Consider the following 27484-nt stretch of genomic DNA (forward strand, 5'->3'; position numbering starts at 1 on the left):
GATCTTCTGGTTTGAGTGCCTTATTTTTATTTATTTATTTAGCTCTGATTTTCCATTTTTGTTTTCTTTCCATTTTATATCAGATTTTCATTAGTCACTATTCTCAAATATTTAAATTTTTTGACTAATGCTGTATTTAGATTTTTAAGAGATTTCTCACTCTGATTGTGCCTTAAATTTTGTTCTTATTTCTTTGATGCAATATCTACTCAGCTCTCCAAAGATAAAAATAATTTTGTTGAAGTTTTGTTCTGCTCCCTGTATTATCTTTGTTTCCCACAAGTTTTGGTTTTCTTTAATCTGTCTTTTATGTTGGAAAAGTTCTTAAGTCTCTAGTACTTGTGTTTTAATTTAAAAGCAAGGCAATGCAAATATGCTTAGAAACTCATTTTTCATGTGTGGGCTTTTTAATTGGCATATTTTACCTAGAGCGTGAAAAATTAGGAGCTTTGCTGGCCAGCTTGTTGTTGGACTGCAAATGTCTAAGGCTATCCAGTTTGTTCAGAGAAGTATCCTCCAATTTCTTACTTGTAGAATATAATCCTGGTTGCCACTGTTATTGGAGTTAAATGATATAAAGAGGTTCTTATGAGGGGAAAAGGGGGTGGTCTCACTATTTAGTATGTAGATTTTTACTGAATTCACTTGTTCTCATTATGGCACTTCTCTTCCATCTTCTGCTAGGATTTATGCAGTGTCTCTCTAGTACATAAGTAAGCTTTAATCTTCAGTTTTACTCTCAAAGCTTCTTATACAGACTCTCAAGCCCTCCCCCTCCCACATATGATGCCTTATGCTGAATTCAGTGATTTGGTGCATTTGGTTCTTGAGCTTTGTCAGGACTTTGCCTTGTGAACTGGCCTGCCTATTATTATTTCTTGCTTCTGCAAGCCCTTAGTGTTCAGTTTTCTCAGCTCTGCTAATTCCTTCCTCTGTTTTTCATTTTTCAAAAATTTGTTGATGTCTCTTATCTGCTGTTGTCTCTTCTGCCCTTTCACTTTGCCTATATGGTTTTAAACCACATTTTCTTGTTCTCCTTTTAGTGAAATTTTAAGACTGAGCAGAGATAAGCATCTGTTATTTTCCATGTTTTATTATTCATTTACATTTGTTATTCATTTATATTCATAAGCATCTGTTATTTTCCATGTTTTGTTATTCATTTACATTTTGCTATACAGATAAGACCATTAAAGTATTATATTAATAAACATAAATAATTTGTTTTATAACCATAGTTTTGGTATAACCAAATGAAAAAATGATTCTATTATACTTCAAAAGAAAATTATTTAAGGTTGAGTCTTCTGAGAATTTGGCAGATAATGATCCCTTTTCTTACATAATATAGTCTACTTTCCTTATGCTGTTGGTGGGTTGGTGGCCAGGGAGATAAGCATAGTTGTAACACCTCTACATAGTACGTTACAGCATATGACATGTAAACTAATTGTCCATATACACGGCATTCTCCAGTTCATGATTGCTTGGTGTGCAAACCACATGTGTAGAAATCTGTGTAAAATACTTGTCTCCAAAAGATATTTTCTGTGGAAGTATTAACCCAAAATGTGTGTGTAGGAAGCAGCTCATTCTAGTTGCAGTAACTCCAAGCATCTTCTGTGAAAACCCCGACACTTAACCAAAAATTTTTCACATAGGTAAAGCTTCATTGCTCATTTTATAAATTGCTGTTGTTGCTGTTTAGTCGCTAAGTCATGTCTGACTCATTGCAACCCCAAGGACTGTAACCCACCAGGCTCCTCTGTCCATGGAATTCTCCAGGCAGGAATACTGGAGTGGGCTGGGCTGCCATTTCCTTCTCCAGGGGATCTTCCTGACCCAGGGATTGAATCCAGGTCTCCCGCATTGAAGGCAGATTCTGTACCACTAGTCCACCAAGGAAGCCTGATTTTACAAATAAGTTGCTTTTATTTCTTTACCCAAAATAGGTGTATTTATATTAAGAATACTTTTTAAAATCACATTTCCTTTTTGAACATACCCAGTGATTGTGGTGCAGGTGCTCTGGAACCAGCAGCCTGGGTTTGTGCCCAGGTTCTAGTGCCTATCAGTTATATGACCTGGAGTAAGTTTCTTACATACTTTGAGCCTCGATTTCAGGACTTCAAAATGAAGATGGTAATAATTCTTACTATGTAAGAAGAAGGTCATTGTGTGGATAAGATGAGATAACACATGTAAAGTGCTTAGTGCATAGCTTTTATATATATGATGAGTATATGATAAATTCAGTAGGAAAAAAATACTCTGAACAACTTCCTTTTTCCATATACCAATAGTATGAAAAAATTAAAATAGTTGGTTTTAAACAATGTCTTTAGTTCCTTAACTCAGTGAGCTGGAATCCAGGAAGCCTGTTGTGAAAATTAAGTTTTATATGGGGCGAAATGAGGACTGAAGTCTTGGAGAGACACCATTTTAGACAGCTCTGGGGAACTGCTGCAAAAGAGGCAGGAGGAAGGTCAGTTCAGTTCAGTTGCTCAGTCATGTCTGACTCTTTGCGACCCCATGAGCTGTAGTACACCAGGCCTCCCTGTCCAACACCAACTCCCGGACCCTACCCAAACTCATGTCCATTGAGTCAGTGATACCATCCAACCATCTCATCCTCTGTCGTCCCCTTCTCCTCCTGCCCTCAATCTTTCTCAGCATCAGGGTCTTTTCAAATGAGTCAGCTCTTCGCATGAGGTGGCCAAACTATTGGAGTTTCAGCTTCAACTTCAGACCTTTCAATGAACACCCAGGACTAATCTCCTATAGGATGGACTGATTGGATCTCCTTGCAGTCCAAGGGACTCTCAAGAGTCTTTCCAACACCACAGTTCAAAAGCATCAATTCTTTGGCACTCAGCTTTCTTTATAGTCTAACTCTCACATCCATACATGATATATATATAATTTTGATGAAGGGGAAACACATGCAGTCAAACATATATTTTTTTGCAGAAGGCTTCTGCTAATCATGAACATTTGTTACCATGAAGGACTTTACTGCTTTTCTAGACATGAGGAGATACAAGAATTAGGCTCATAAAATCGGCTTCTGAAAATACCTAGCTATCTGATGACCTGTTCTGCCAGTTTTTCTCAGAGCACAAAATGGCTCATTTTTGCTCTTCACCCTGAATTCCTTTCAGAGGGTGTTGAAGATCACCAACTATAGCAGAACATGGTTAAATCCTTGTAGAGGTAGATGGCAAGTGCCCATGGAAAGTGTCAATTTGTAGTTGCACTATCTTTGAGTCTTAATTCTGGCAAGATGATTTGGCTGAGATTATACAGAACAGTAGAAAGTGGGTAGTGGGTACTTATCTAGTTAATCTAGTCAATTTGGGTAATTTGCCAAGGAAAAGTATATTAAGGCCTTTATGGTCTTTCTGATTTACAACTCTGATTTTATTTTAGACAATCAGTTTATTTTTTCATTCCTACAGACTAAAAAAATATAGCTTTGGGGACTTAATTGACAAAGATATATGGAAATTTTAAACTTGTCAAAATTAACTGCTTTCCTGGTGACCCAGTTGGTAAAGAATATGCCTGCAATGTGGGAGGCAGGGGTTGGATCACTGGGTTAGAAAGATCCCCTGGAAAAGGAAATGGCAAATCGGCTCCAACATTCTTGCCTGGAAAATTCCATGGACAGAGGAGCCTGGTGGACTGTAGTTCATGGGGTCTTGAAGAGCTGGACACAACTGAGCAACTAACACAAGTGCTATTTTATATTAATTAAGTTATTTAATAGAGAGTGAATACTGTATTTTATTACACTCCATTAAATGAGATTACTCATAACTTGTTATCTGAAAATTGATAACTTTCTTTTAAATCTTTTGTGTTACCAACTTCTAAGAGGTGTAAGAATTTTTACATTTTGGAAGATAAACATGATACTATCCTTGTTCCTCCAGTTTGTGATAGAATATTGTTGAATGTTGACAGGTAAAATGGATCTTTGGCTCTTGTATACTTGAGATGTAAGCTGTGGGTTCAGTCCCTGGGTTGGGAAGATCCCCAGGAGGAGGGCTTGGCAACCCACTCCAGTATTCTTGCATGGAGAATCCTATGGACAGAGGAGCCTGGTGGGCTCTGGTCCATAGGGTCACAAAGAGTTAGAGGCGACTGAAGTGGCTTAGCACAGCACAGGATTTGAGGAAACAAGTATAGACATTGACTCTCCTTGTCTGTTGGTTTAGACATTATTTTCTATACCATAGAGTCAATTATATAGCCACTGGAGTGAGTTACATGCTTGGGTATGAGTCATAGTTTTAGCATCTACAGAGATGCCATTTCTCCTCTTTTTTTCCCTCCCCCCACTCCCTGTCTATCTCTTTTCATCTCTCCCTCATCTTCCCTCTGCCCATAATTCTTTTCTCTTAACTAGTGATAATATCAATACTGCTTATTATACAGGTTTCAAGTGAAAGGCAAATAAGGTTGAAATGTCTGTGTTTATATCTGGCATTAGCCTTGCAGGCTTAGAAGACTGATTTTTATTCAGTCAGTTTAGTCACTCAGCTGTGTCTGAATCTGTGCTACCCCATGGACTGCAGCACACCAGGCTTCCATGTCCATCACCAACTCCCGGAGCTTACTCAAACTCACGTCCGTCAAGTTGGTGATGCCATCTAACCGTATCATCCTCTGTCGTCCCATTCCCCTCCCACCTTCAGTATTTCTCAGCATCAGGGTCTTTTTCATGAGTCAGTTCTTCACATCAGGTGGCCAAAGTATTAGAGTTTCAGAGTCAGCATCAGTCCTTCCAATGAATATTCAGGACTGATTTCCTTTAGGATGGACTGGTTTGATCTCTTTGCAGGCCAAGGGTCTCTCAAGAGTCTTCTCCAACACCACAGTTCAAAAGCATCAATTCTTCGGTGCTCAGCTTTCTTTATAGTCTAACTCACATCCATACATGACTACTGGAAAAGTGATAGCTTTAACTAGATGGACCTTTGTTGGCAAAGTAACATCTCTGCTTTTTAATATGCTGTCAAAGTTGGTCATAACTTTTCTTCCAAGGAGCAAGCATCTTTCAATTTCATGGCTGCAGTAACAATCTGCAGTGATTTTGGAGCCCCCCAAAATAAAGCCTGTCCTATTTCCATTGTTTCCCCATCTGTTGCCATGAAGTAATGGGACTAGATGCCATGATATTCATTTTCTGAATGTTGAGTTTTATGCCAAATTTTTCACTCTCCTTTCACCTTCTTCGAGAGGCTCTTTAGTTCTTCTTCGCTTTCTGCCATAAGGGTGGCGTCATCTGCATATCTGAGGTTTTTGATATTTCTCCCGGCAATCTTGATTCCAGCTTGTGCTTCATCTAGCCCGGCATTTTGCATGATGTACTCTGCATATAAATAAGCAGGGTGACAATATACAGCCTTGACATACTCCTTTCCCAATTTGGAAGCAGTCTGTTGTTCCACGTCTGGTTCTAACGGTTGCTTCTTGACCTGCATACAGATTTCTCAGGGAGCAGGTCAGGTGGTCTTGTATTCTCATCTTTTTCATAATTTTCCACAGTTTATTGTGATCCAAACAGTCAAAGGCTTTGGCATAGTCAATAAAGCAGAAGTAAATGTTTTTCTGGAACTCTCTTGCTTTTTTGATGATCCAATAGATGTTGGCAATTTGATCTCTGGTTCCTCTGCATTTTCTAAATCCAGCTTTACCATCTGGAAGTTCACGGTTCATGTATTGCTGAAGCCTGGCTTGGAGAATTTTAAGCATTACTTTACTAGCGCTGAGATGAGTACAATTGTGTGATAGTTTCAGCATTCTTAGGCATTGCCTTTCTCTGGGATTGTAATGAAAACTGACCTTTTCTAGTCCAGTGGCCACTGTTAGATTTTCCAAATTTTCTGGCACACTGAGTACAGCACTTTCACAGCATCATCTTTTAGGATTTGAAATAGCTCAACTGGAATTCCATCACCTCCACTAACTTTGTTTGTAGTGGTGCTTCCTAAGGCCCACTTGACTTCACATTCCAGGATGACTGGCTCTGGGTTGGTGATCACACCATCGTTATCTGGGTCATGAAGATCTTTTTTGTATAGTTCTTCTGTGTATTCTTTCCACCTCTTCTTAATATCTTCTGCTTCTGTTAGGTCCCTACCATTTCTGTCCTTTATTGTGCCCATCTTTGCATGAATGTTCCCTTGGCATCTCTAATTTTCTTGAAGAGATCCCTAATCTTTCCCATTCTATTGTTTTCCTCTATTTCTTTGCATTGATTGCTGAGGAAGGCTTTTTTATTTCTCCTTGCTATTCTTTGGAACTCTCCATTCAAATGGGTATATGTTTCCTTTTCTCCTTTGCTTTTTGCTTCCCTTCTTTTCACAGCTATTTGTAAGGCCTCCTCAGACAGCCATTTTGCTTTTTTTGCATTTCTTTTTCTTGGGGATGGTCTTGATTCCTGTCTCCTGTACAATGTCGCGAACCTCTGTCCATAGTTCATCAGGCACTCTATCAGATCTAGTCCCTTAAATCTATTTTTCACTTCCACTGTATAGTCATAAGGGATTTGATTTAGGTCATACCTGAATGGTCTAGTGGTTTTCTCCTCTTTCTTCAATTTCAGTCTGAATTTGGCAATAAATGGGCATGGAACAACAGACTGGTTCCAAATAGGAAAAGGAGGACATCAAGGCTGTATATTGTCACCCTGCTTATTTAACTTATATGCAGAGTACATCATGAGAAACACTGGGCTGGAAGAAGCACAGGCTGGAATCAAGATTGCCGGGAGAAATATCGATAACCTCAGATATGCTGATGATACCATGCTTATGGCAGAAAGTGAAGAAGAACTAAAGAGCCTCTTGATGAAAGTGAAAAAGGAGAGTGAAAAAGTTGGCTTAAAGTTCAACATTCAGAAAACGAAGATCATGGCATCTGGTCCCACCACTTCATTGGAAATAGATGGGGAAACAGGGGAAACAGTGTCAGACTTTACTTTTTTGGGCTCCAAAATCACTGCAGATGGTGACTGCAGCCATGAAATTAAAAGACACTTACTCCATGGAAGAAAAGTTATGACCAACCTAGACAGTGTATTAAAAAGCAGAGACATTACTTTGTCAACAAAGGTCCATCTAGTCAAGGCTATGGTTTTTCCAGTGGTCATGTATGCATGTGAGAGTTGTGACTATAAAGAAAGCTGAGCGCCGAAGAATTGATGCTTTTGAACTGTGGTGTTGGAGAAGACTCTTGAGAGTCCCTTGGCCTGCAAGGAGATCCAATCAGTTCATATTAAAGGAAATCAGTCTTGTTTGTTCATTGGAAGGACTGATGTTGAAGGTGAAACTCCAATACTTTGGCCACCTGATGCAAAGAGCTGACCCATTTGAAAAGACCCTGATATTGAGAATGATTGAGGGCAGTAGGAGAAGGGGACGACAGAGGATGAGATGGTTGGATGGCATCACCCACTCAATGGACATGGGTTTGGTAGCTCCGGGAGTTGGTGATGGACAGGGAGGCCTGATGTGCTGTGGTTCATGGGGTCGCAAGGAGTCGGACACGACTGAGCGACTGAACTGAACTGACTGCATTTCAGACTCTTTTGTTGACTATGATGGCTACTCCATTTTTTCTAAGGGATTCTTGTTTCTTGCCCACAGTGGTAGATATAATGGTTATCTGAGTTAAATTCACCCATTCCAGTCCATTTTAGTTCACTGATTCCTAAAATGTCAATGTTCGCTATTGTCATCTCCTGTTGGACCACTTCCAATTTGCCTTGATTCATGGACCTAACATTCCAGGTTCCCATGCACTATTGCTCTTTACAGCCTCTGACTTTACTTCCATCACCAGTAACATCCACAACTGGGTATTGTTTTTGGTGTGGCTCCTTCTCTTCATTCTTTCTGGAGTTATTTCTCCACTGATCCCCAGTAGGATATTAGGCCCCTACCCACCTGGGGAGTTCACCTTTCACTATCCTATCTGCCTTTTCATACTGTTCATGGGGTTCTCAAGGCAAGAATACTAAAGTGGTAGTATTCCCTTCCCTTCTCCACTGGACTACATTTTGTCAGAACTCTCCACCATGAGAAAGGATTTATTTGTTGTTATGCAAATCTGTGCTCATATATACACATATGAGCTGTGTCTCGCTCTTTGCTACCCCATGGACTGTAATCCTCCAGGCTCCTCTGTCCATGGAGTTTTCCAGGCAAGAATACTGCAATTGGTTGCCATTTCCTACTACAGAGGATCGTCCTGACCTAGAGATCAAACCACATCTCTTGTGTCTCCTGTGTTAGCAAGTGGGTTCTTTGCCACTAGCACTACTTGTGAAGCCCCCTATTTGTCATTAGTTTGTAACAAAGTAACAACAAGCCAAAAATTGCACTGATGCCTAAAGAGGAGGTATCACCTGAACTGTCTTATCAGATGAGTAAATTTGGCATGAAGGGACATTCTTATCAGGACTCTGAAAGAATGCGTTTTTTTAAGCTTTGATATAGCAAGAAATTAAAGGAAAGTTAAATGTCAAGGGTAGAAAATATAGAATGAGGAGATAAATCATTGAGAAAAAATGCATAAATTAGTATAAATTAGGGGGCAGTTGCAAAGACCACACTTCTTTTGACACCAACGGCAAATTTGAGGATCCCAAAGACCATTTTCAGGCTCAGCAATGCTCTAGAAGGATTCACAGACCTCAGGAAATCTTTTATACTCTCAGGTATAGTAGATGTCAGCAAAAGGATACAGATTAAATCAATCTGGAAAAGATACTCAGGGAGAAAAATCTAGGAAAGTCCCATATGTGGTGTGTCCAGTTATCCATTCCTAATTGAATCATGATAGTGCCAACTTCCCCAGCAATAATATGTAGTAATATGCACAGAATATTGCCAAATGATAAAGCTTGCTAGGAAGGTATGAGATGTGAGATTAGAAATGTAGGCAGGAGGTTACATCATTAAGGGCCTGAGGGCTGAACTAAGATGAATGAGTTTTGTACTAAAAGCTACAAGGACTGCTGATGTATTATAGGAAGTAGTGTCATGAACAAATCTTCGTTTTGTTCTGTACTTTACCAAGCTTTCTGTGGTAGCAGTGTGGATGAGGGATGGGACAAGGATGTCATACAAGACCAACTGAGCCACAAGAGAAGTCTAGGAATACTGGAGTAGGTAGCCTATTCCTTTTCCAGGGGATCATCCCAACCCAGGAATTGAACTGGGGTCTCCTGCATTGCAGTTGGATTCTTTACCAAATGAGCTATGAGGGAAGTCCTAGAAATCTGTTAGGAGGCTAATATTAAAATCTGGCTAAGTAAAGAGAACTCAGCTAAGGGTTGTGTTGGATGTGGTAATTGAATATAAAATGGGTGGGAAGAGAAGTATCAAAGATAATTACCAGGTTTCTGGGATAGATGATTGGGTTGATTAATTCATTCAAGCAATACTGTGTACCTACTTTGTTTTTAGTCATTGTCCTAAATGTTGGAATATTATGATAAAATAATATGCAGTTCTTCTCTTACGTACTTACATTTCAGCCAAAGAGCCAAGTAATAGGCAAATTTATATACACATATATTTTCTCCTAAATTTTCAGTATTACAAAGAAATAATAAAGCTCAGTGAGACAGTAGAGTTACAGAATGACTGGGGCAAGGAGGATGACTATTTTATAGTTTCTGTAATGTGGCTAGGGAAAGCCTCTCTGAACAGGTCGTATTTGAGCCTAGATCAGAATGAATTAAGGGATTAGAGCATTCTAGGCAAAGAGAAAAATGAATGCAAATACTGTGAGTTAAAAATGAATTCAGTGACTTTAAGCCATAAGAAAAGACCAGCATGGCTGGAGCAGAGGTGGGATGAAATGAAAGGACAGATGAGATAGGCAGGAAGTGAGCTGTTGACAAGGTTTCATGCATCGTGTCAAAGTTTGGATTGCATTTTTAGTATGATGGGAAGCCATTGAAGAATTTTGCTCAGGAGAATAACATGATATAATTTGCACTATGGAAACATTACTCACACTGATGGTGTGGTGTGGTAGTAGGGGTCTTCACTGAGAAAGACACTAATGTAAGAGGAACAGATGTGGGGTAAAATGTACTGAGTTAGAAGTGCTAGTGGGATAGCTAATCTCTAGTGGATAAATTGAATGGGTAATTAGTTATTCAAACCTCAGAAGAGAATTTTGTGAGTCAGCATATGTGGTTACTGAAACCATGGTTTAGATGAAGTCATTATGTTTGATGTTTACAGTAAAAAGAGCAAAGCGTTGTCTTGGCAACACCATAATGTATTTTCTATTTAAGAAGCAAATTGGTGGAGATACAATCAGTTCTGCCATTGGGCCACCACATACGCATTCCTGAAACTTGTCATGCTAAAAGATTGGCTCCAGAGGACTGCCTACATTCAGATTCTGCCTCTGAACTTCCTAGTTGGATGACCTTGGGAAAATTATTTAAATTCTCTGTGACTTGTTTTTATAGCTCTCAGATGGATTAACAATAGCACACACTTCATTATGTTACAGGAATTACCTGGCTTAATATAGTAAAATTCTTAACGTAGTTCTTGGTACATAGAAACAATTTAATTAATGCTGCTATTCTTATTCTTTAAAAAATTTATACCATCTAATGAAGTGCCTGATTGATAATAAATATTCTTTAAATGGTAACTAGTTTCCTAAGTGACACAAACTTGATTGATTTCCTGGTTAGAGTTAACTCATGAAACAAGTAACTTATAGACAACTGAGATTTTTCTTGCTCTTTTCATCAGTACCAATTATCTAAATTTAAAATTGCAATTTGGTGGTATCTAGGGCTAGGCATAAATTAATGTAAAAAGTCTGTCCTATGATAGAAATCTTTTTCTTTTTCCTCCTGTTCTCTCCACCCCTCTTGTCTGTGACTTTTTATCCTTAAAAATTCTCTGCAAGCATGCCTCATTTTATTACACTTGGCTTTATCACGTTTCTCAGATATTGTGTATTTTACAAGGTGGACATTTGTGGCAACCTTATTTTAATCATGTCTGTCCAGTGCTGTTTTTCCAACAGCATTTGTTCACTTTATACCTCTGTGTCACTTGTGGGCAATTCTTGCATATTTCAAACTTTTTCATTTTTATATTTATTATTGTGATCTGTGATCAGTGTTTCTGGTACTATTGCAAAAAGACTCCAATTCTCTGAAGGCTCAGATGGTGGTTAGCACTCTTAGCAATAAAGTAGTTTTTAATTAAAGTATGCACATTATTTTTTAGACATAATGCTGTTGCATACTAAATAGACTACAGTATAGTATAAACATAAATTATTATGTACTGGGAAACTAAGCAATTTGCGTAACTCACTTTATTCCAATATTGACTTTATTGTGGTAGTTTGTAATAGAGCCTGCAATATCTCTGAGATATTTCTATATGCTCTCTTTAGTCATCTACTCAAAACATTTGCTAAACATTCATGATGAGATGAGAATGGTTAAAACTAGAATAATAATTAGAGTTCACATCAGATACCAACTCTGGTGGCTACCTAGAGACTGTTCTCCACTCAGTTTTCTGTTGGGGAAATAATCCTGCCATGATTAGTACGGCTTTCCAAGGGCAACGAGTTGGTGTGGAGAGCACGGTGGCTAGAAGGGATTGTGGAAGGTAGAGGCTGAAGATGTTAGACTTTGAAGTCAGTCTGATTGTGTTCAAATTCATTTCTACCTTTTATCAACTGTGTGTCCTTGACCAAGTTACTTAATCTCTCTGGACCTCATATTCTTCATCTATGAGATGAGTATTGACTTTAGTATAAACTTAAAACTATAAGATACTTTCTTTTTTCTGTTTCTGGCTATCATACAAATGAAATAAGGTGAATGAAATAGTAAAGGAACCCAAAGACTGCATTTCCAGTAAAACTAGGTACTGATATAATCTTCAAACTCCCCAGTTTTGCTGAGAAAAGCAGATGCTCTGTGGAGTAAAGTGGATAGAAAGATTTCAGAAAGTAACAGCAAAAGCCAACTTCCAGCAAGTGAGGAGCACACCTTGAAGTACTTAACCTTTGAAAAGTGAAAGTGTTAGTTGCTCAGTCGTGTCCACTCTTTGCAACCCCATGGACTGTAGCCCACCACGCTCCTCTGTCCATGGAGTTCTCCAGGCAAGAATACTGGAGTGGGTAGCCATTCTTTTCTCCAGGGGATCTTCCTAACCCAGGCATCAAACCTGGGTCTCTTGCATTACAGGCAGATTCTTTACCTTCTGAGCCGCCAAGGAAGCCCCGTTGTATCTAACAAGTGCCACAGGATCTGGGGAGAACCAAAGCTGCCCAGAGGGAAGTACAAGAAAGAAGCACAGGTAATAGCTAAATGGCTCATTGGGACAGATCTCAAAAAAAAATGTAAAAAATCTACTTCCTAAGGTGAAGGATTCATTCTGAAGTGTATGGCAGTGGGAGTGATTACAGGGAAGGAGAAGGAGTTGTGCACAGAGCTGGGTGTAGTCCTCCTAGACTAGCTTTGGTTCAGAGAAGATGGGACTGTATCAAGGAGCCATCTGAGAAGGAAACTCCGGTAATGCTGAAACAAAACCTTTGCTTTTGAGATTTGGCAGGAATGGCTCTCCACTTTCTCCCAGCATCCTTCTAAAAATTGCTTGGATGTGAAACCATAAGAAACTAAAATAGAAAAACACAACAAGCTAAAATGTAGGGGAAAACAAGCAAAAATGAGAATGTACACACAGAAAAACAATCCCTTCTATGGGAGGAAGATCATAAAGCAGAAATAGAAGAGCTCACATATTAAAAGGATATGAACTGTGAGCTTGTAGAACTCAAAGGACGTAGTAAGGGAAAAAACCCTTTTACAAATCAAAATGAAATTGGAACACAAAGAGATTAGACGTTATAGGAAGCACAAGATATGAGAAAATCAAACAAATGGAACTGAAGATAACATTTACAGAGCAATGACATAGAGGACAGCAATGGAAATTCAGCATATTTATAATAGGAATTTTTGAAAGAGAAAATTGAAACTATAAAATACAATAAACACTCAAGAGAATTTAAGATTCGCAAGAACTTAGCAGTAAAAAAAAAAAAAAAAAAGATGAAAACAGGGAAAAGAATCTCTACAACAAATGGGCATACTATGTGCCAGACACAGAGACATTACTTTGCCGAATAAGGTCCATCTAGTCAAGGCTATGGTCTTTCCAGTGGTCATGTATGGATGTGAGAGTTGGACTGTGAAGAAGACTGAGTGCCGAAGAATTGATGCTTTTGAACTGTGATGTTGGAGAAGACTCTTGAGAGTCCCTTGGACTGCAAGGAGATCCAACCAGTCCATTCTGAAGGAGATCAGCCCTGGGATTTCTTTGGAAAGAATGACGCTAAAGCTGAAACTCCAGTACTTTGGCCACCTCATGTGAAGAGTTGACTCATTGGAAAAGACTCTGATGCTGGGAGGGATTGGGGGCAGGAGGAGAAGGGGACGACAGAGGATGAGATGGCTGGATGGCAACACTGACTCAATGGATGAGAGTCTGAGTGAACTCCGGGAGTTGGTGATGGACAGGGAGGCCTGGCGTGCTGCGATTCATGGGGTCGCAAAGAGTCGGACACGACTGAGTGACTGAACTGAACTGAACTGATGTGCCAGACTTAGTTATCCAGAATGATCAATATGAAGCCACATCCTAATAAAAAGTCACTGTACTTTGAAGATAAAGAACATAATACATCTTTGGGGTATGCTGGTTAAAAAAAAAAAAAAAATTGAATCACTTAGAAGGAGAAAAACATTAGCTGGCTTCAGATTTTTTGACCCTAACGTCAACACCTAAGGCCGGTGGAAACATAATTGTAAGATATTCAAAGAAAGAAAATACCAACAAAGAATGTTACATTCAATGAAACTTAAGGTACAACATTACCAACCATTTAAAAAAGTCAGGAAAGGTTCTCATGAACCCTTCTTAAGGAAAGTAATAGAGCATAGACTTCAGCAAAGAGAAATGACTACGAAAGACTGGTTCTATTTAACGGAAGAACATATGGGAATGAAACAATATGAATAACATATGAACTGGCAATATAGAACTGATACAGCCACCAAAAATGGGGGAAGAAAAAGAGGAAAAAAAACCCAGGAAGTAGACTAAGTTTGCTGATTGGTTCATCAGAAGCTGAGAATTAAAAATTATCTGAAGCAGATAAATTAAATAGAAAACACTGTAAGGATAGTACTTAATGAAATGGTAAATACTAAGAAAGATAATCCTATTGACTAATATTAGGTGGTAAAGGAAAAAGGGACAAAAAGGAGAAAAAAGAAAAGAAAACATTGTTCAATAAAATTAATAGCTATGTCTAAAGTGGACTAGGGACGTTGTATGCACTTATAACTTTAAAAGTAAACTTTAAAATAGAGAAACCTTTCTTATCTCAAAAGAACTACATGAAATAGCAAAGGAAACACATACTGACTTTAAAAATTAAAATGGGAAAGCAAAATATGACAGATTAAGCAAACTATCACATCAATGAATGTAAATAGATTTAATTTTATATTCAAAGAAAAAATTTTCAGACAAACAAGTCAAACTCCTTCCACTTAAGACAGTACTTCAAAGTAGATAAAAATAAAAGTATATGCAAAGGTTATCAGATAATGCAAACAAAATGTGAGGGCAAAGGGGCTTCATACCAGATAAGGTAGAGGTCATAAACAAAATAGACATTACTCCTTATCATTTGAAAAGGTGCAATACCCAATAGATATATGAATATTATGACTATCTCTGTATAACAACCATAACATTAATATTCATAAAGTTAAGGCCACATGAGATAAAAAGCCAAAAAAGATAAAATAGTGATGAGACTTTGTTAATCTTTTACTCCATGATAGATTAATTGTATAAAAAGGAAGGTATAAAGGATATAAAATAAACAGTGAGGTTCAGCCAACTGGTTTTAAATTCTGTACCCTGAAAACCATTGTAAGTACTGATCAAACACTAAAAAATTAACCATTTATTAGGCTAAATTTCAAAAACAAAAAGTGCAACCTAGACACCATTTTCTAGTCACAATGCTGTTAGGTTTTACTAAGAAAATCAGAAAATAAAACCTAACTGGAAAATTTTGCATTTCTTCTTAAGTCATTTGGGTCAATGGGAAAACTACAAGTAAAAATCGCATACTTTCTAGAAAACTGCAAAAATGAAAAATCATACAAAATGAAAATTATACATCAAAAATCTATGGGATACAGCTAAAACAGTATTTAGAAAATGTACTGCTTAGGTACTATGAATAAGTGTTCATCTCTAGAAACTAGAAAAGAATCAAATCAAATAAAAATAAGAAAAAATAATAAAGATAGATGCAGAAAATGATATAGAAAGCAGACAGAAAATAATAGAAAGGATAAACAAATACAAGGCTCTACTTTTGAAATAAGCAATAGTTACCCTTAAGAACATAGACCAAAATATTCAAAATTGGAAATTTTAAGAGAGAATCTGAGATAGGGAAACAAAAATAATTTCAAGGGAATATTATGATGATTTCTGAGTAATACATTTGGAGCCTAAAAGGAAGTTATTTCCTAAAAATATAAATTTTAAAAATTGATTCAAGAGATAGTTGAAATTTTGCATAAATTAACTGACATAAAAGAAATTAGGGTGAATGAAGAGCTATCAATGAAAAGGCCAACATGATAACCTTGATTTACAACTGAGTGTTATTTAACTTTTGAGAAAAAAATTTAAAGGAATTTAAACTGTTCTAGGCCATAAAAAATAAAGTCCAACATTATAGTTGTATAAAGATAGTATAAAAATGGAAAAACCACAGACCAATCTTAATGCAGTATGTCTATATATAAAATACTCAACAATCAGTAAGGTATTAAAAGAATAAAATACAATGATCAAGTAGGTTTTATTTTAGGAATGCAAGGATGGCTCAAAAATTAAATTTTTTTGATTATTAAATGCTTAAAAACGTTTGATTTTTACAAAGCTTAGCTATTTGTCATAAAAATTCAGAATGGAAGGAAGTATACATGTATATATATATTAGAATTGAAGGAAGCATTTATATTATGTGTATATGAATATAAATATTGAAAAGATGTATACTGAAGTTTTTAAATAATACTTTCTCTAGTATTTCATTCTAATAGAATCAGAAATTTGAGGTAGTAGATAGCAGGGGTTAAATATAAAGATTGGTTTTCTCTGGGCAAGTAGCAGCCCTAGATATCATACCACTTAATTCTGACTTTTCGTTTGTGTAAAAGTAGTTGATCTGGCATCATAGAATGATAACTTTCACACACTTTATTATTGTATATACTTCAAGCATTGTGATATTCATATTAGCAGTGTTTCTTCCATAGTTTATTTCTTGAATTGAGAATACCCTTAGAGGCAGTTAGCATTGAGAATACCCAAAGTCACAGATAAGCCCTTATGTTTCAGAAGTGTAAATTTTCATTGAAGATTGGGAATGATCTAGCTGGCAATTCATGTCTTATATTAAAGCAAATAGCCATATTATGGAATAAAATTAAAATCTTTTATGAATTATTTTAAAACATAAGACGTCAACATTTTTTTGCATGTTTTAATGGGGCCTCTTTAAAGTATTTCCCCAAATTCCTGGAGATGCATATAATTTATAACTGCTGTTAGAAATATTTTGGTGGACATCTGCTACTGTATTTGCAGTTTGTAATAAACATGAGTTATCAAATATCTACTAATCTCTTATGAAAGGAAAACTAAGACGATGTGTAATCTTGCTGGCTAATCTTCAAAAATCTTAATTTTTCCTCACTTATGGTTATAAGTAAATAGTTCTTTAATGTACAGTGATACAACTGGGAAATTATCACCCAAAGAATAACAAAGATCACATGACTATTTAAGCTGTTCTGTATCTTTAGAAGATTTATTATTTTTTACAAATGGTATATAATTTTGTTGGACTCTAGGGGTACATGTTACATCTGATCAGATTTGGGTGGGGCAAATTCATTCATTCAGAAGTTATAGAAAAGTTTGAAGAGAAATATAATAGGTAATATAATAGGTATAATAGATATTCTAAGCAGACATAGAATCCATCTTCCAAGAGTTTATAATTGGGTAAGGGAGATAGGCAATATACTATCAATAATATTACAATGAAAACTAGAAAAACCATAATTATAAAATATATGTAAAACCTATATTTTAATAAAAATTATTAAGAAAGTCTATAAATTACAGGGAGGCCTGGCGTGCTGCGATTCATGGGGTCGCAAAGAGTCGGACACGACTGAGCTACTGAGCTGAACTGAACTGATAAATTATTTGGATTAAGAATTACTGTGGAGGACCCAGACGAAATAGAAGAGAGAGGAATATGTAAGGGAGAGAAAAATATACAGTGATCAGCAACTGTAAGAATTTCAGTTGTCTTGTCCAGAAGTTTTCAGGGTACTGGGTACTATATGTGTAGCACACACTTAAGGAATTAGGCATAGGGAGGGATCTTATGTAACTTGCAAATTATTGGAAGGCTAATGAGAAAACACTCTGAAAAATTATAGTTTAAATGGGTGTGTGAACTTAATTTATAAAATGGTTTCCAAACTTAAAATTTCTTTTTGTAAGTATGTCTCCAGTTTATCTTTATCAAAGAAGTCATAAAATTTTAAATTCTAAATTAAAGAAGTAAATGACCATCTGGGAATCTTTGAACATGTACATTCATTGGAGTAACAAATAAGTTTCCTAACTGGAAGAATGAAAGAACATTTATTAAACTTTGGGCATAGGGATATTGGGGTGTGTGTGTTTCAGATGATAAAGAATAACATTTTACTCTCCCTTTCCATACCTCTCATTACCTAGAAATTACTTATTGATAGAGCATGTTTATTTTAGGGATTACTATTGTTACCTACAAGGAAGATTTTCTCAAACATTTATATGAACACATGAATGCCTAAGATTCTTTCTCTCTTTCTCTCTGTTTTTAATTTCCAGGCATAGATATTCTTCATCAACTAGGCCTTGGAGGCAAAGATGTAAGACACTCTTCATCAGTGACCGCTGTACCACCATCATCTACACCATTACCTCAGGGGGTCCATGTAACAGAATCGGGTGTCATTTTAACAAACAATTCCTGTATTGAATCACCTCTTATGAAAATTTTACCAATCAACTTAGAACAGCCATTTACAATATTAATTGGGTTACAGTCATATAGAGTAAACAATGCATTTCTCTTCAGCATTAGAAGTAAAAATAGACTGCAATTAGGAGTACAGTTATTACCTAAAAAATTAGTGGTATACCTTGGAGGAAAGCAGTCTGTCTTTTTCAACTACAGCGTTCACGATGAGCGATGGCACTCATTTGCCATTGCTGTTAGCAATCAAGATGTCTCAATGTTTGTTGAATGTGGAAAGAAATATTTTAGCAGAGAGACTCTTTCGGAAGTTCAGACCTTTGATTCTAACAGTGTGTTTACCTTGGGAAGTATGAATAATAATTCTGTCCATTTTGAAGGAGTAGTATGTCAGTTGGATATTATTCCTTCTGCAGAAGCATCTGCAGACTATTGCAGATATGTGAAACAGCAGTGTCGCCCTGAGACAAGCCTTCCTCATACAACCATTGTATCAACTAAGATACCAGAAAACTCTCTCCTGCCCAAAAGATTGGGTGAAAAAGTACTGTCACAGGACACACTTACTGAAAACAAAAGTGTTCTAGATTTCACAAATAATGGTTCTGTGGCAGTGAATAAACAACAAGAAAACCAGATATCAAGATCTCAGTTAACTTCTCTTCATTCACAGAATGTCTCTGCTATGGACCTTGTGAACCATGGAATTCAGACCAAAGGATTGATCACTGAGCAACTTATTCAGGCAAATTTAAGCCTGCCAATGTCCCATGGTAGCCTCAATGAGCCAAGGAAAAAAAACAAGGATAAATTTATTTCTCTTCTAAATGTGTCGGACAATATCACACAACATAATGATCAAGTAACTGGTCTGTCACCACTTAAGAAGATATCATCTAGTCTTCCACATATAAAACAAGATGCAATTAAGAATCTGAAGAAGGCTATCGCAGCAAATTTGTACACTAATGAACTTATAGAACTGCAGCATATTTTAAACACAACCTTATACAGAGTGACAGATGAGCCATCTGTGGATAATCACCTTGATCTAAGGAAGGAAGGTGAATTTGATCCTGATGCTACTTATCCCATCGAAAATAGCTATGAAACTGAGCTTTATGATTATTATTATTATGAGGATCTTAATACGGTGCTCGAAATGGAGAATCTAAGAGGGCCAAAAGGGGACACTGGACCTCCTGTAAGTTATTATTTTTAAAATATGTCTTAATGCACTAATTTACTATCCATTTCAAAAAGAATTCTCTGGGCTGAACAATATAGAACAGATCTGTCTTAAGTATGTAGCCTGGCTTACTGTGAGTGCATTCATGGTTGCTATAATATATCCAACCAGAATGCTACTCTGGCTCAAATGTTGTACTTTTTAAAAATGCTTGGGTGGCTCAGAAGGTTACTTAATTCTGGCAAAGTGGTGAGTAAGCTATGTTATTCTTGTTCAGTTAAAATTCAATCAGGAATTGAGTTGCTAAATACAGATCAGCATTCTATTTTATTAAAAACCTGTAGACTTAATGCATAGTCATGTTAAAAGAGAATATTAAAGTTAGAGTAGACTAAATAAAAATATTTTGAATACATTATTAAATGTATTTTCAGCAAAGTAATATCATATGAATTAAAAGAATATTACCTTTTAGATATAATTTTATAGTGAGTCATTGGGGAAAAGCAAACCCTTATATGATAGAAATTAAAATATTTCACTTAGGATTATAAAGAGTAACATATTTCATTATATCTTCCATGATATGACCAATTTACATTTATAAGTTAATAGAAGTTCCATCTACTTCATGCAAAAATAGCCACTCAGCAGTCCATCAGTCCATTCAGTAGGAAAAAAGCCAAGTCACTTCCTTAGTAATTCCTTAAACAAAGCTATGAGATAATAGATTGATGACTTTAGCTCTGAAATTCTTTTGTCACGTAGGTGCAATTACTGATGGATGATTTTTTAATCATTTATGACTCATTTAAAGCTATTTAAAATCACATTAGAGACATGTTTTTACCTTTCATATTTTGAATACCTTTAAACAATAAACTTATATATCTTTAGAAATCTTTTTTTTAATTGCAAGCAGAATAAAATATATCTTAAGATATTTCTTGATTTGATGGAAGTAAAATTTGAGACATTTGTTTAGTTCCAGAAACCATAGGACAAGAGATGATGCCACTTGCTTAGCTTGTGTTTCTTTCATGGTTATTACTCAAAGTAACTTGATAGGTACTCAACAATGCTTAGAGTGAATGTTTAAAGGATTTAATAAAATCAGAAGAATATATTATAGAGAAATAACTTTTCAGCTAGTAGTAAAATTGAGCCACTAGGCAGGTCATATTAAACAGTTAAGGAAGCTGTTTAGTTTCTTCAAATGTCAGAGATGAGTGTTAATCTCTGCTCTAAATCCAGAAACAGTTATTTCAGCAATGGTTGGTGAAGCAATAATAGTCCAGATACTTCCTTAGTCTCTCCTGTGGGCAAAGCAGAAACATAAATTGTGTAAGACAGAGTCACTGCTCAGAGGAGCTTACGTTGTGGTAGTAGTGCTACAGAAGTACACTATAACCTTGTGTCATGGTCAAGTAAAATACATGACCCTGAGAGATGCAAACTAAACATGTGGAGTACACATTTTCAAAGGTAAGAAAAATATTTTGAGGGGAACTCTTTGAAAGATCACTTAAGGCTGAGCTGTTCAGGATAGGTTCTTGTGGGCAAACTTAGAACCTAGACCTCAAATAATGGATATGATTTCGATAGGTGAAAGAAGCTGTTGCATCTTTTATGTAGGAAAAATAGCAAAATAGCTATAATTTATTGAGATTTTTTACCTGTGGCAGGAACTCTGCCATGCCCCTTATGTTTGTTATCTTAGAAATACTTGATAAGTTTGATATTATTACCCTCATTTTTCAGGTGAAGAAACTGAAGCCCAGAGTAATTTGTTTGCTTGCTCATAACCACATGCCAATAAATGATAGACCCAGGATTTTGACCCTAGAGGTAGGTTTTCTGCCTCTAAAGGTCAAACTCTTTCACAATATGAGGCTGAATAATGGTAGATAAATGTAAGGCCAGGGTAGACCTATACAGGTTGTAGAGGTCTCAATTTTCAAACGAATAGTTCTGACTTTATCTTGTTCTCAGTGGGGAATTTTGTAGGTTTCTAAGCAGAGGTATGAATAAGTCAGGGAAGTCAGTCTGTGGCAGTGCCCAGAACAGACAGGAAATTCCTGTCATCTGGATGTTACAAAACTAGGACATTATCTAGGATGACAGCAGTGAAAATGCAACGGAAAAGTAGCATTCAGGGGAGATCCTGAAGGAAGGTTTGGTAGAACTAGGAAATTAATTGGACTTAGGGACCAAATGAAAAGAAAGTGGACCAAGGTGGCTCTAAGGTTTTAAGCCTGTGGGTTGAGAGACTGGTGATACCAATATAAAAACCAGTAATTAAGACAGGAAGTTGATTTTAGGAGAAGAAACCAAGTGAAAACATTTAAGGTGCTGTTGGCAAATCAGTAAGCTGTTCAAAAAGTTGAAGAAGGTGAAGTGAAAAGAGAAGTCAAAGTAGGAGGGTATAGATTATGGGAGTTTTTCCATCAGTGTTATACAGTCAAGAAATTTGCAAGGAAAGGACTTGGCATAGAGTCAAGAGCCAAATTGTAAGGAATGTTTGCTTTGTGGTTATAGAAGGAAAAAAAAAAAAAGCAGAAATGTGACGGGATAGACATATGGGACAGAACAATATAGTTAGTGTTAGTCACTCAGTCACGTCTGACTCTTTGTAACCCCGTGGTAGCCTCCCAGGCTCCTCTGTCCATGGAATTCTCCAGGCAAGAATACTGGCGTGGGGAGCCATTCTTTTGTCCAGAGGATCTTCCCGATCCAGGGTCAGGATCAAACCCGGGTCTCCTGCATTGCAGGCAGATTCTTTACTGTCTGAGCCACCAGGGAAGCCCATAATATAGTCTCATAAAAGCCAAAGATGAGAGTTTTGAGAAGAAATTGATCAGTGGTGCTGAAAGACTGAGATAAAGTAGAGGAAATCCTTTGGATCTTCTGGTGGGAAAGTTGTTGTTGAACTTTGATAATGATTTCAGCATAGTGTAGAAGTCTAAAGGTAAATTTTAGAAAGTGTATGAGAGAGTAAATGGTGATGAAATGATGAACTCTGTAGAGATTTTGCATTGCTTCTTGAAGTGGATTAAGCCTGAGGACAGCCTGATCTTTCCTACTTGTTGGTGCCTGTCTTTCATCTACATACCCTTGATGTTCTTTTGATATCTTTGAAGTTCATTTCACTAAAGCTATTAGGTTCTGTGTCATTTTTTTTCTGTTGCTCTTTTGATCTGAGTTTTTTGTTTTGTTTTGTTTTGTTTTACTTACTAAAGAAACATCTCTCCTTATATTCTCAGGTATTTTTCTTATCCATTTTTCTATATTCTTCAGGCACACCAGTATACACAATTTTAAAAGTCCTTTGTGATGATAGTATTTATTATCTTCTCTACAATGATGTCCATGTGTTTGCTTTTTTTTTTCATTTTATTTTATGTAAATTCAGTTAAACTACATCCATATTCCTTGACTGATTTTTTTTAGTTATGGTCAGCTATTATTGCTTCTGATGTGGATTTAGTCTATAATTCTTTCTTATTTTACTCTTTCAATCTTGAAGCTCTTTTGGCTCACATTTCATCACCTTGGTTGTTATTTTTGTCTTTTATGACTCTTCTTTGAGCTTTTTGTAGAAAAACAGCATCCTGAAATTTTTTGGATTTATAATGAATTATATGAACTTCTTTCTGTGCATGGACTAATCCTTTTCTGGTAAAAAATTTTCGTTTACTTTTAATTTATGTTTCTGTCCTCACACTCCGCCCCCCGCCCCTCAAAATGTATTGATCTCTTGGTTTCTTTCTGGTTATCGCTCGTTTTTAAAATAGAGACACCACTGTTTGGGCCACTGTGTGTTTTAGCATGGTGTAGGGAGAGGCAAAAGGGAGTAAGGTGAGTAGTACACAGCATCAAATTTAAGTTGCTGCCTTCAATGCCATCTTTCGATACGCATTGTATCCTCTACCTAGAAATGTATCTCCTCTCATTTTCATGTACATGAAGCTCTCTGTATTGGTCTAGAAGTGATTTGATGATTTATGCTCTTGTCTTTTACCTCCTCCCTGCACCAGAAATTTCCTGAGGTTAGGAGATTTGTTGTAGGTCATAAAAATGATGGGTTGTTCCTTTTCAGTTCTGCCTTCCTTACTCTTGGTTGTTTGAACTGGATCTTTGCAGGGTCATGAATTATAGTCCCTGTGGCTTTACCATTCCCTTGAACTTAGCTATTGTCATTAAAGGATCATTGGAATGAACTTTCTGGACTGATATACTGTTAGATATCTGTAGCCTGTCCCAGGTTTGAGGTCTGAGGAGGGTTTTTGTTTTTAGTCATCTTTCAGCATCTTTCCTCATTCCAAAATGTCTCACTATTTGAAAGATAATTTTCATATTTTGTGGTTTGTGGTTGTGGTCGTTTCTTTGTTTCATCAGAGAAGTTTTTTTCTTTTGGTATTTTTTTGTTGTTTTCAGAGGGTTTTTGAGGGAAGGAAGGTAGCTTTAAAAATGTTCTCATTCTGCTATCTTTTATCGAAATTCTCTAGTGACCCATTTTAGAATGTAAATTAGATCATGTCATTTATCTGCTTAAAACTCTTCAGTGACAGGAGAGTATAGCAACTAGAATAAATTAAAAAGTCTTTATCATGACCCATGCAGTCATATGTCATCTGGCCCCTGTTTTCCTCAGCAACATCATCTTGTTCCACTCTTGCTTACTTCCACTGTTGGCTTTCTTTTAGCTCCTTAATAAGATTGTATTTTTGTTTGTTTTATTTTACTCATGCTGTCATTCATTTTATTCCTATTTTCAAATTTTATTTTCTCCTCTTTCCTCATTCTTCTTCATTTTTTAGGTCTAATTTAGAGCTTCCTCAGAGACACATTCTCTCATAAGCACAATATAAATTATGTGCACTCGGTTGATCTCTCTTGATTGCTTGTTCTTTTCTTCATGTCACTAAATAAAATGCATATTATGTGTTTATTTGTTAGTGGGTGTCTTTTTATCTCATTGTCAGCTCCAGGAGGCTTTGATGCTTACTAATGTTTATTGAGTAAGTGAATGAATCAATGAGTGAGTGAACTATAAAAAGAAATTTAGATGCAAGACTTCCAAGATCGACCAGACATTACTCTCTTACAAATATTGGATACATTTGCTTCAGTATATAACCTTAGTAATAATAATATTGTGACTAACATTGAGTACTACTTGTGCTCCATGCACACTTTTAAAAAATTGCTCTATAGTTTATGGTTAATTACTCTATATCAGACATAGTTACAAGTATTTTATATACAATAACTTTAATATCCACTATAACATCATCAGTGTTATAAAGATGAGAAAACTAAGTCTTAGCAAGAGTAGCTGACTTGTCTAAGGTCATTCAGCAAGTAAATGATTGAAGCATGATTTGACTGTAGACTGGATGATTGCCAGGCTTCCCCGGTGGCTCAGACGGTAAAGCATCTGCCTACAGTGTGGGAGACCTGGGTTCGATCCCTGGGTTGGGAAGATCCTCTGGAGAAGGAAATGGCGACCCACTCCAGTACTCTTGCCTGGAAAATCCCATAGATGGAGGAGCCTGGTAGGCTACAGTCTATGAGGTCGCAAAGAGTCAGACATGACTGAGTGACTTCACTTTCACTTTGGATGATTGCCATAGCATTGCTCTTTAACTGAATTATACTTCCTCTTAATAACTGATAATCTGAAAGTTAAAGTGCCTTTTCTAGTACTTCATTTATAGAAAATAATTCATAAAAAAGTCATATCATATAAAATTGCTTTCCTTCTCTGGTTTCTAGGAAATGCCTATTAATAACTTATTCTCAAAGATACGGAAATAAAAAATTGTGAAGACAAGTTAAAATTTATTTTTACTTATTGCTAATTAATTCAAATATTTTAATCACAGCATAAATATCCTTTTTTCCCCCACCTCCACTATCTAATATGAACTGTAATAATTGCTTTTTCAGTGTGAATGTAGTAGTGTTTCTTTTGTCACAAAGTAGCATGATAGGGCAGTAAACCAAACTAGATATTTTAATTTTTCACGTAATTTTTTATTTTTAGAGTCTATTTTAGAGGACTTAAAATCATCAGCTGTTAAATTCTGAGGATAAAAGTAGAACCAGAACTAGTTTAAAAAGAGTTTTAATTTTTTTTTTTAAAATAAGTGAAAGTCAAGTTTTGATGGAAGCCAGTGATATAGTAGGAATTCTCAAAATATTTGAATAGTTCAGGATGGAGAATAGAAATATTACTTTTATGTGGTTGAAAGAGAAATATTACTTTTTTAATTTTAAGGAATACATGAAAGGTTTTTGTTAAGGGGTATAAAAAGGCAAAATAAAAAGGAAAATGGACAGTTTGAAATATACAAAGAACATTAGAAAACTGAAAAAAAGCATCAATAAAGGAGAACATTTCAAAGAGAAAAATGTTACATGACAATGAAGATCAGTAGGTCATGCTATATGTTAATGGTAGGGCTAATATCTTAACCTTGACATGTTTGATATCAAAGTTCGTAGTATTTTTACTGGAGTAATGAATGAATGTTTGTAAAACATTGTATATAAATGTAAAACATAGCTATATGTATGCTCTGAGACATCAGGAATAATGCCATGGCAGCAGAATGCTCAGTAACAATGAAATGAATAGGCAGATGAATGAATGAATATGTATTAATCATATCCCAAATGAATATTTATTCCTCTACCAGTTGATTGTTAAAATAAGTTTAAAAAAAGATAATATAAGGCATTAATATGTGGAAGCAAAGTAGTAGTTTCCTATTTCTTATTTGATATATTTCAAAAGTGACATTTAAAGAACTCAGAATACCTTAAGATTGATCTGTTTTTACTTTCTTACTGTTTTTACTTAAAATTGATTTTGTTTTGACAAAACCATTTAACTCTATTGACCTCTTGGTATGCTGCATTTTGTGTAGGGCAGATATATTACTGAATATACTAGCTCAGCTGGTAAAGAATCCGTCTGTAATGCAGGAGACCTAGGTTCAATCCCTGGGTTGGGAAGATCCCTGGAGAAGGGAATGGCTACCACTCTGGTATGCTGACCTGGAGAATTCCATGGACTGTGTATAGTCCATGGGTTCAGAAAGAGTTGGACACAACTGAGCAACTCACATACTAGAAGGATCTCATTGTAACAGTTTAACACATTACACAGATCTTTGGTATAAGTCTTCTAAAAAAACATAAAATGGTCAATGCTTTACTTTTTCAAGGCAAGTCTTCTTTTGAAATGTGTTTGGAAAAAACCCCAAAAAACCTGTAGTTGTTGGTCTCCAGACCCTAAATTGAATTCCTCTTTCAGTAGTAAAAGTAAATTTAGGTAAAAAACTACCCACAAAACTACTAGCTATGGTCCCTGTAAAAACCAGATACAGTGGCCGTAACCATAAGTCATAGACTTCCTGATGCCGTATCTGACCAGATTAAAGAGGACGTTTGAATTTCAGCTCTCCCTCCTGCTGATTAAGGTGAGGGGTTTCATGTTATTTTAAAATCATCATCAGCTAGTAACTGGGGACCAAAAAAGAGCCATGGAGTGAAATTTTCACAAGACTTGTGAGAAAGGATGTGTCTGTTCTCTTGTCTAATATCTCAGCATTTGTTTTCCAAGGGTCCCCCTGGCCCAGCAGGCATCCCAGGTCCATCAGGAAAGAGAGGTCCACGGGTAAGTGGATGGGCTCCATTTCTCACTTGCTGTTAGAGCTGGTAGCTTCCCTGTATGTTTTTCCTACTGTTGTACACTATGTACTTCCTCTGGAAATCCGTCTGGATTGTCAAACTTAGCCTGGCCTTTGCCAATTCAAGAGAAACTTAGGAACATGTGCCACTTATTTATTTGAGTGTAAACACCCAGCCAAAGCATTCTCTGTGAACATGACCAAAAAGATAATCAAATTTGTAGATTCGTGATTGTTTTGGTGCTACTTGTAGCATTATTCTTAGTTATAAAGTGATCTCATCTGTAGTTGATAGGCCAAGGTGGGGATCATTTACTTTGGGAAATGAAGAAGAGTGGGCAGCCTTAAAATAGTGCATTCCTGAATTACATAGTGGAAAATA

At 36.3% G+C, this 27484-nt stretch overlaps 1 protein-coding gene across 2 annotated transcripts in view; it reads left to right on the top strand.

Moving 5' to 3' along the window:
- COL24A1 (collagen type XXIV alpha 1 chain) overlaps positions 1–27484 on the top strand; it is a 392623-nt gene that overhangs the window by 17784 nt on the left and 347355 nt on the right. For both annotated transcript variants that reach the window (XM_040232413.1, XM_040232414.1), the window contains exons 4-5: positions 18066–19417; positions 27036–27089. In XM_040232413.1, the coding sequence (XP_040088347.1) occupies positions 18066–19417; positions 27036–27089 (1406 nt within the window). The remainder of the gene's footprint in view (positions 1–18065; positions 19418–27035; positions 27090–27484) is intronic.

This window comes from Oryx dammah, unplaced genomic scaffold (genome assembly GCF_014754425.2).
Source record: "Oryx dammah isolate SB20612 unplaced genomic scaffold, SCBI_Odam_1.1 HiC_scaffold_28, whole genome shotgun sequence".
Taxonomy (NCBI): domain Eukaryota; kingdom Metazoa; phylum Chordata; class Mammalia; order Artiodactyla; family Bovidae; genus Oryx; species Oryx dammah.